Below are 9,289 nucleotides of genomic sequence, written 5' to 3'. Positions count from 1 at the left end.
ATAGTGACCCCATAGGGCAGGGTTGAACTGCCCCTGTGAGTTTCCCAGATTGTGTGTGTGCGTGTGTAAAAACAAACCATAGAAACTTTTATTGAATGAAAACATTGAAATGTGAAGTTATTGTATCTCAACATTGTTTTACTTAGGTCTATACACTTCTGAAAGTAAGGGGTTCTATCTCTCTTTTTTGTTGTTGTTATCATTTTATTGGGGGCTTATACAACTCTTATCACAATTCATACATATATCAATGGTGTAAAGCACATTTGTACGTTCATTGCCCTCATTATTCTCAAAACATTTGCTCTCCACTGAAGCCCCTGGCATCAGCTCCTCATTTTTATCTCCTCCCTCCCCGCTCCCACCTCTGAGATTTTCTTTATGGGAGTAGACACACACACACACACACACACCAACACCACCCCACCCCGGAGTCTTTTTCCCAGGGAGCCGCTGGTGGTTCCCACTGCTGACTGTGAGGATCACATCCCAGCGTGTAGCCACCACACCTCCAGGGCTCCTTTTGTACTTAGACTTTAGATACTGGAAAGGCCTGTGTGGGTCCTCCCAACTGTAAGACATGGCAGTCTCTGACTGTCCAGAAGGGAGATTGGCGTCCACTCAGAGGAAGGACGACGGCCAGCCACCGAGAGCTGTGCGGAGCCCGGTTCTGGTCTGCTACCGACAGGACACCATGAGTTGGAATCGACGTCAGTGGATTTTTATAAAGAAACCTCAAAGCAACGAGAAGTAGAGGAGAATTATGTAGATTTTGTTGATTTAGGTATCGGGGCTTTATCTTCATAATTTGGAAGCTGCTGTTGGGGGGTAAAGAAGGCAGCCTGAGGAAGCTCTGTGGGCCAGCCGACACTCGCCCTCTGCCTCTCGCTGGTTCTGGGATCTCTTCCCATGTTGAGGAAGGGTTAGGGTTCCCTCTGTACTTGATGGGGGCGGGTGGGGTGAGGGTGTTTGCCTTTGTGACTGTCTCTTATTCACGCTTGTCTGTTGTCCTCTAGCTGAACTGCTCGTGTTCAGCGTTCCCGTCGTCTACGAGAAGTACAAGGTAAGCCTTTGCCCACTGCAGCTATCCCCACATGTGTGACTGGCCTCAGCAGACCTTGGAAGTTCAGAGCAGGCTTTCTGTAAACCTCCTTTCTTTCTTTCTCTTTTAAAGTCAGGTACCTAGAAGAGACTCTTAAATGGTTTTCTCCAAGAGAAGAAATTAGTTGTCTGGGGGGGAGAGGTTAGGAAGGAGGCTTACTTTTATATAACGTAGGTGCCTTTTAAATTTCTATCACATTGCTATATCCGCTACCATGACTTTTGTATATATCACACCCACGCAAATTGCATGCATAGGCTGTTAACACTTGGTGGGTTTTCAAAGTTGGGGAGAAACTCCCTGCAGTGTGCACGTGATTTTCATGAAAATAAGATATTAAAAATAAAAAGTTTATAGACATTTTTAAGTAAAAGCTGTGCACCAAGAATAAGTCCTTGGAAGGTACCTGTATTAGTCTGGGTACTTTGGAGAAACAAATCCATGGTGACTCACGTATAAGAGAGAGCTTTATGTAAAGAAAAGGTGCATCACGAAAACATCCCAACCCAATGCTGCCCAAGCCCACAAGTCCAACATTAACCCATAAACCCAACACCAGTCCACAAAGTCCTCCACCTCACAAAACAGAGGCAATGATGCTGACTGCAGGAGGAAAGCTGAGTCCGTGAACGTGTAAGCATCTCAGCACTGGCAAGGGTCTCCACACGGCTGCTCCAGCACCCAGGGCTGCATCGGGATAGATCCTTGCGGCTTCTCCTTGGGGATGTCTTGGAGGAAGTCAATCTTGCAAGCTGAAGCAGGGAACTGCTAAGGCAGCTGCACCCGATACAACCATCACAAAACAAGAGACCCGAGAACTAGAAAGGCAAGGCTTCACCACCCATTTATCCCTCCGCCTTTCAACCAGCACCACATGTGATTATCGGCCAGGCTGGCACAATTAACTAACTCAGTACCTCTGTTGGATCTGGCTATTTTGTGGGACGCTTGAAGAAGCTCCGTGGTTCACATCAGCCGGGCACTGTCCCTCTCAATGGGTAAAGACACACCGCCACCCCCCAATACACCTGATTCAAAACGGCCCCCTGCCTTCTCCTGGTGGACCCACCTGGAGGAAGCACCCAGAGTCTTCCTTCACCACGTTCCCCGAGCAGTGCTCTGAGAGCTGGAAGACCATGTCTGCCAAGGAGAGCTTGAAATGAAAAGATAAGGTAAAAGGTGGCCAAGCTCCCTCAAACCAACTGTCTGCCACCAAGTCAGTTCTGACTCACAACAACCCTGTAGGACAGGGTGGAACTGCCCCTGCACAGTCTGGAGACTGCGGCTCTTTACGGGAGTAGAAAGCATCGTCTTTCTCTCCGAAGCTGGCTGGTGGTTTCAAACTGCTGTTCTTGTGGTTAACAGCCCAACGCATAACCACTACGCCACCAGAGCTCCTTTCACTAGGATGGGGAGGGGAGAGGTTACGCTCCTCCCAGTGCCCCTCCCGTTTACCCTGAAAGATCCAAAGTGAAGCACCTGGCCTACGTGAACTGTGTTCTGAGCAGTCGGCTGAAGTTGAAGGCCATCTGAGCAGAAAGCAGCCCGACTCAGGCATTTGAAGGCGAGATGCGGTTGCATCCCATTCCAAGAGCCAGGTGGGGTGGCTGGGCAGGCCAACACAATGCAGAAGAGGAAGAGTAAGTGGCTCTCCCATACTGTGTGCGAGCTCAGGCAGCGGTTTGGCCACGACTGAATTGAAATGCAGCTCAGTACAGAAAGCCTTGGTTTTTGTATAGTCTGTTACAGTAATGGTACAGAAAAGACCTTTTCACATGCAAGCTGTAGCTCTGAGGGACTGCTACAGATGAGGGGGAATATTTTAAAGTTTCTTATGTTTTAACTATTTCCTGGTTTCTTTAATTCTCTGACATGCAGAGGAGCACACAGCAAAGTCCTGGGAATTACTATCAGTAATAACCGGGTGGAGTCTTTAGGATGTTGCATTTTCCTTTTAATTGTGATAAAGTTATATGTATTTAGAAGAGCGAGAGCTGTGTGTCTGAAAAGAAACTTCAAAGTAGAGGCTGGCCGGGGCTCGTTGCCGTGGGCGGGGTGGTGCACGGTGTGAAGCGGCACAGAGCACGTCTCGTGCAGGAGGGTCTTCTTTGTGGGTGCGGTTTCTGTCCACATGCTGTATTTCTGGCTCTTGGGCCTTTGGTGAGCGAGTGACACACGTGTGAGTGCAGAATCCCCATCCGACTCCCAGGGTCTAGTAGGCAAAGAAAGGTTCCTGGGAGTGTCCAAGCAGGGGAGCCAGACCTCTCTCTGCTAAAGAAAGTGCGTTTTTTCACATCAACCAAGTGTGGACATTTATGGTATCGATTTAAATGTGAAGTTTTTAAAAACCCTTTAAGAAAGTGGGCATTGCTTTAATTTTCTAGTCAGTAGTGCTTAAAAGTAAAACCAAAAGCGGTTAAACTGGACAAAGAGGCAGGCCTCCAGGGACTGTGTTCATCTTGATGTAACAGCTGTGTGTGCTTTCTTCCCCCAAAGACCCAGATCGATCACTATGTGGGCATCGCCCGGAAGCAAACCCAGGCAATCGTGGACAAGTAAGTCTGGCTGGGAGCCACACTTCTCCCCGGGGAAAACTGCGGCTAATAGAGTCAGTGAGTACAAGGAATTGTTTCAGCAGCAGCTTTTACAGTGATCATGCGTTGGGGGTGTGGGGGTCAATGGAATAGGCCCCTCTGCTTGAGCTGGCCTTTCAGTGTCCATTGCTGCCTCCACAAGTTTCTCAGTCTTGTAAACTTGTGGTAAGATGCATGTCACAGAACACCTGCTGTTCCTCCACTTGTCCAAGTACATTCAGGTCAGCAACATTTATTACATTCGCCACAACATGCCGCCGTCACCCCTTAGATCTCCAAGTGTTCTCATCCTGGAACAGGAACTCGGCACCCCTCAGGCAGTGCCTCCCTCTTTCCCGGCCCCCCCACCCCGTAACTGCTGCAAACGGCTCAGGTTTGAGGCACATCACATGGATAGGGTTAAGCCAAACTCACCTCTCGTTTCAGAAATTGTGGTAGAAAGGACAGAGGCTAAAAACAGCCTTTGTGTTAACCAATGAAGTATTGTCGTTCAAATTCTCTAGTCATCTAGATATACATGTCTGACTTCTATCAGATAACTTTATTTATTTATTTAAAGATTTGAATTAGAGCAGAAGCTTCTGAACCCAACACCTAGAACTAAAATGTTAACCTTTCCCACGTTTTCTTCATATATACTGTTAAAAAAAAACCCCAAAAAACCCAAACCCTTCTCACACCCCAGGTTTACCCCGGTGTTGGGCGCAATGCGCGGGGGCACTGGAATGGCCAGCTGCCTCCTTTGGTCACCGCTGGAGCTGAAGCCAGCCAAGAACTTAGCCTGGTTATCATTCTAAAGGAGTAGATCCGAGTGTGTCTGCTTGATTCGGAAAGCAGAGTGGAGGCCAGTGCTCCCAGGTGTGAATGGCCTGAGTGCGGGATCACCTTGGGATTGCAGAACGCCTTTGCCCAGAATCAAGAGCAGGCTTGGCCTTCTCTGAGAGGCTGGGAATCAGTGCCAGCTTTTAGGCTTGTGAGGACCCTGACCCATCTCAAATTTCTAGGTGCCCTTGGCTGCTGACTCCTGGTTTCCTCTGTGGCCCTAGTGGCTGCCCTGTGTTCCTTTGTCTGTGCCTCACAGAGCTGGAGAAAGGAGAAGCCGAGTCCCTGCCCCACTAACGGCAGCTGCCCATGGATAGAAGAGTCTGTGTGTGTCCCAGGTTATTTCCTGGAACCTCTACTGTAGGCCCCAGGAGGCTCTGGCAACCAGCAGCCTGCAGTGCAGGGTGGGAGTGGGTCTATGTGCGCCCAGGGGCACCTGCGAGAACTTCTCCAGTCTACTGAAGCCAGAGCAAAAGCAAGTGCACTGTGTTTTCACCTCCTTCTTTTCTTCTTTACTAGGATCCAAGCAAAACTCCCTGGAATCGCCAAAAAGAAGGCCGAAAAGAAGGCCGAATGAGCCCCCGAAACCAGATACTGCATAAGTTACTAAAATCCCGCGTAATAGTTTTAACAATGTTACTTGTCTCAGAAGGGACTAGCTCGAGGCCTCTCGAGCCTGCATCCCAAGCTTATTTTTTAATTTGGTGTTTTCTCTCCTCTTTCCCTTCACCCCTCCATATCAAGCACAGGAATTGTTGGACTGGGAAAAAAAAAGATTTTTTATGAAGAATCGAATGACTAGGATCGATCAATACCTGGCTGCTGGTGGAGCTTTTCCCGGTAGTTGGATGAGGGAAAGGGAAGCTTGAGACACAGCTCCTGGGCGCTTCTCACCCGTTGGGACGTGTCTCAGTCTGACACAGTGTACCCATTGTAGTTTCCCCCTTTTTTAAGTTAAGAAATGCTGGTTAATTTATGAAGAAATGACCTAGGGACAGCTGTGGGAGTTTCGTTTGGGTTTGGGGGTTGTAATCCTGTCTTCCTGCCCCGCACCGGAGCAGCCTCCCTTCATATTCCGCCTGCTCGCTGAAATTCACCTGGTGACAGCAAGACCTAGCCAGCCTGCCTCCTCTAGCCCTGCTGCTGAGCCAGCTTGGCAACGGGACAGGAAAGGGGAGGGAGGAGTGTGATGGTGAGAGGCTGCGCCCCCCTACCCCCAGCAGCCCAGGACAGGAAAAGCTCTACCACGAGGGCTGGCGGTGTCCATCATTCCTGTGGGGACACCAGTTCTTGAGCATCAGTTTGAAAACTCCTTCCCTGAAACGTGCTTGCCTCCCCCTTCCCTGCCCCTGCCCCACCCCGCCCTCTGCTGTTTCATAAATATGGTTGTACTTTTCTTATGAAATAAATGTCTGTAACTGCTGTACACCGCTGTAAACGTGTTAGAAAAAACAGTACCAATCTGCAGTGGGCTCCTCCAGTGCCGAGTTCCTGTCCCCCGTCTCAGGCGGAGTGGGGGCAAGTAGTCTGAAGAGATGAACCACGGAAACGCAACACTTGGGTTGGTTTTGTTTGCTTTTTAATCTTTATCTTTTCCCTCCCCTCTGCCTGCTCTTCCCAACCTGCATCTGTAACCTCAGTGAACTGTCCACCCGAAGGACCAAATCCGTGCAAGGTGACGTGTCTGTGCCCTGGGTGTGCTTCCCAGGGAGCTGTGACCGCCGGGCGCCTGGCTTAGGGCAGCAGACCAGGGCTTGTGGGGTCTCTGCCGTTTCAGAGCTGTGGCAAGGCTGGCTGACTGCTGCTGCTGCTGTTGCTGCGAGCCTTTCTCCACCAATGGGAGGGGAAGGTAACCAGGCTGGATTGTGGGTGGGCCTGAGGCCGGGCCACTCCCAACAGACAGGCAGCAGATGGGGAGCAATAGGGAATCCTGAATTCTCATCTTGAGACTTCCGGTCTGCCTCCTTTTTCCACACAGTCCGTGCTGCGATCAACTTGGAAGGAAAAGTCATGAGTTCCTCTCGGTGGCTCTAATGGGCAGTTATGAGATGACCCCTCCACCCCCAAGAGGGTCTGCCCTGGTGACTAAGGGCTGACATCGGAGGTCCCACAGCACTGCAGCAGCCTTGGGAGGTAGTAGAAGGGGCTTTTCCCTCCCTTCTTAAAAAACCCCTTTTTTGCAAATTAAGGATGTGGATGGTTGAGAGGTACCTCATTTCCATTTGTTTAACTTCCTTTGAAAGCTTCTACCTGACTGCTGTCACAGCAGGTGCTCTCTTGTGACTGCTGGGGGGAGACTGAGGCTGACCTATGTGCCATGCAGATGTGAGGCATTTTTGTCTTTAAGAAAAACCTATAGATGAGAAATGTGTACTGAAACTGTGGGTGTACGTGCGTGCAACATAAAAGTACAGCAGCCCCTGGTAGCGGACACCGTGGTCCTTGTAAGCCTGCAGATTGATGTGGTATTAATAAAACAAAACCAACAACAATGCTGTGGTGTTATCCTGCTTCCTTTATTCTTGATGCACAGTTGGGGTGTATGAAGCCATCCAGGCTGCCAGCCCCCCCACCCCCCGCTTGCTCTCAAAACTGCACAGCGACTAACAGTGGACACTGGTGAGGGTTCCCAGGGTTTCCATCACCGGGGAGCGGAGCTGTGCATTCGGTTTCTGGAAGAGAAGCCAAGGCCACCACAGTGGGGAGGGTGGGTGGATCTACCACAGGCCCAAGCCCCACCACACCCTTCACCTAGTTGGTAGTCCACCACCCCGCCCGCCCCCAAGTCAGTGAGCTTCCACTGAGGTCACCATCGACAGTGGAAACCGAGTGTACCGGGTTTTCACCAACAGAATTGGTCACCTCTGGGCTGCTTGTCCTTTAAACTAAGGCATCTGCGACCCTTAAGCTGGGTTTAAAGTTTTTTATTCAACATACCTCTTAGGAAACTCAGGCTGAAAACTTCAAAAATAAAAAATAAATGGCAGGTGCAAACAACCTCACAAATACACATACAATATTCAAATAATGTCACTAAGTAGCCGTGGTGTATAAATATGTATTCAGAGTAACATTTACATATTGGCCAGAATAGCAAGCATACCATTAAACACCATCTGTGAAGAAACTTCACCTGTGTGGCTGGAAGGGGACATGCTCTGAGACGATGGTTGCCCCAGGCCAAGCTTTGGCTTCCGTCAAAGTAGCAGTAACTACAATGGTGCTTTCAAGCGCACCCTTGTGTGTGTGGCAGACAGGTGGAGGGCTCTGGTGAGATGGCTGGGGCCCAAGGATCTGCATTTTGACTAGGCCTACCGGTGAGGACCCCTCCCTGCCTGGGGAGCAGGGATGGGAAAAAACCACCTGCCTCACCGCACCTTCTGCAGCAGATTTGGCTGATCGGTTTGCCTAATGATTTTGACTGGCAGAGTGGCAAGAATCCTGGTTCTGGAACTGAAAAAGTAACATGCATGAAGGAAAGTAAAAGAATAGCAGTGCCCAGCCTGGTGCCACCCAGAATCCCTGTTCACAAGCTTTTAATACTGTCATGAACCCTGGAGGGCCAAACGCTGGGAGTCGCTGGAGTCAGGTTTCTGATTCAGAAAGCAACAAAGGACACGAGGGCCTCCCTGCAGCGGAGGCAGCTCCCGGGCATTCTGAAGGGGCAGGCCTCACCTCCGGCTGCGGTGCCAAGCACCCCCTGTAGGGACAGACCCAGTACCTGTCCATTAGCCCTACAGGGTAAGAAAGTCTACCAGCTAGCCAGAGAACAGGAGGCTGTGTGGCGTAATGGAAAGAACACTGAATTGGGAGTTAATTTTTGTTTTATTGTAGTTAGCCTCTGGGCCGCATTGCACTGATCTGAGCGGGTGGGGCACTCCACTGACAGGGTCATTTCCAACTGACCATCATCTTGGGTTTTATAAAAATGATAGAAAATCCATGGTAGAAAATTCAGCCCCCAATTCAGGGAGAGCTAACGGGGTAGAGCTGGGGGCTTCTGCTTTCCTTCCAAAGGCGGCCCCCTGCGCCCACCCCCCAAGCTGACTAAACCCTACTCTTAGACCCAGAGTGGAACCTGTAGTGTTAGACCTGCAGTGGCGGCCTGTGAAGCAGCAGAGAAGGCCTGGAGAGCGAGTCACTGCCTAAGGGGGGGGGGGGGGGGTTCCGTTCCCCTCCTGGCCCTCCCTTTGGGTCCCTCTTCCCCAGCCACCTCACAGCTTATCTCTGAAACACGCATAATAAATAAGACATTTTTGCACATAAGGGTGGTTGGGACCGCACCCTCCCCGCCCCTCCCCCTTTCATATAAAAGCATTAAATACAGTTTCAAAATAAAATACAAAGCAAAAGGGGCCTGGTCTCGGGGCCACGTGGTCTCCACAGGAGAACGAAACGAACATCCCTCTCGGACCAGCCAGGGAGATCGGTCGCTAGGGCCCCTCCCGCGCTGCGCGGGGAGAAAGGCAGGCTGAGCCGGGCGCCGGCCCTGCGGGCTGAGCACAGGGCGGCGCGTCACCGCTGGCAGCGGGCACGGCGAGGGTGCAGGAGCGGGATGCCATGGGTCAAGGGCCGGGACCGCCAGTGCCCCAGGCACGGACGCCCCCGGAGGCAGGTGGGGTTCCCACCGGGGAGAGGCTGGAACAGGACACGGCCCTGCCGCCTCCGCGGAGGGGGCTCAGCAGGACCGGGAGCCCCCCACCACCAACCGCGCGCGGGCACCAGGGCTCCGCACCCTAATACTGACTGTCGGCGACCCCCACTCCCCACC

General features: G+C 51.3%; 1 protein-coding gene across 3 annotated transcripts in view; it reads left to right on the top strand.

The window, feature by feature from the left end:
• RTN3 (reticulon 3) overlaps window positions 1-7,010 on the top strand; it is a 63,062-nt gene extending 56,052 nt beyond the window's left edge. For all 3 annotated transcript variants that reach the window (XM_045297206.1, XM_013007435.2, XM_045297205.1), the window contains 3 exons: window positions 1,017-1,063; window positions 3,599-3,657; window positions 5,038-7,010. In XM_045297206.1, coding sequence (XP_045153141.1) covers window positions 1,017-1,063; window positions 3,599-3,657; window positions 5,038-5,095 — 164 coding nt within the window. In that variant the 3' untranslated portion in view covers window positions 5,096-7,010. The remainder of the gene's footprint in view (window positions 1-1,016; window positions 1,064-3,598; window positions 3,658-5,037) is intronic.
• The last annotated feature ends 2,279 nt before the right edge of the window (window positions 7,011-9,289 follow it).

This window comes from Echinops telfairi, unplaced genomic scaffold (genome assembly GCF_000313985.2).
Source record: "Echinops telfairi isolate 266 unplaced genomic scaffold, ASM31398v2 ScPeMD7_7417;HRSCAF=8455, whole genome shotgun sequence".
NCBI classification, from domain to species: domain Eukaryota; kingdom Metazoa; phylum Chordata; class Mammalia; order Afrosoricida; family Tenrecidae; genus Echinops; species Echinops telfairi.
This window is presented reverse-complemented; position numbering and strand designations above follow the sequence as displayed.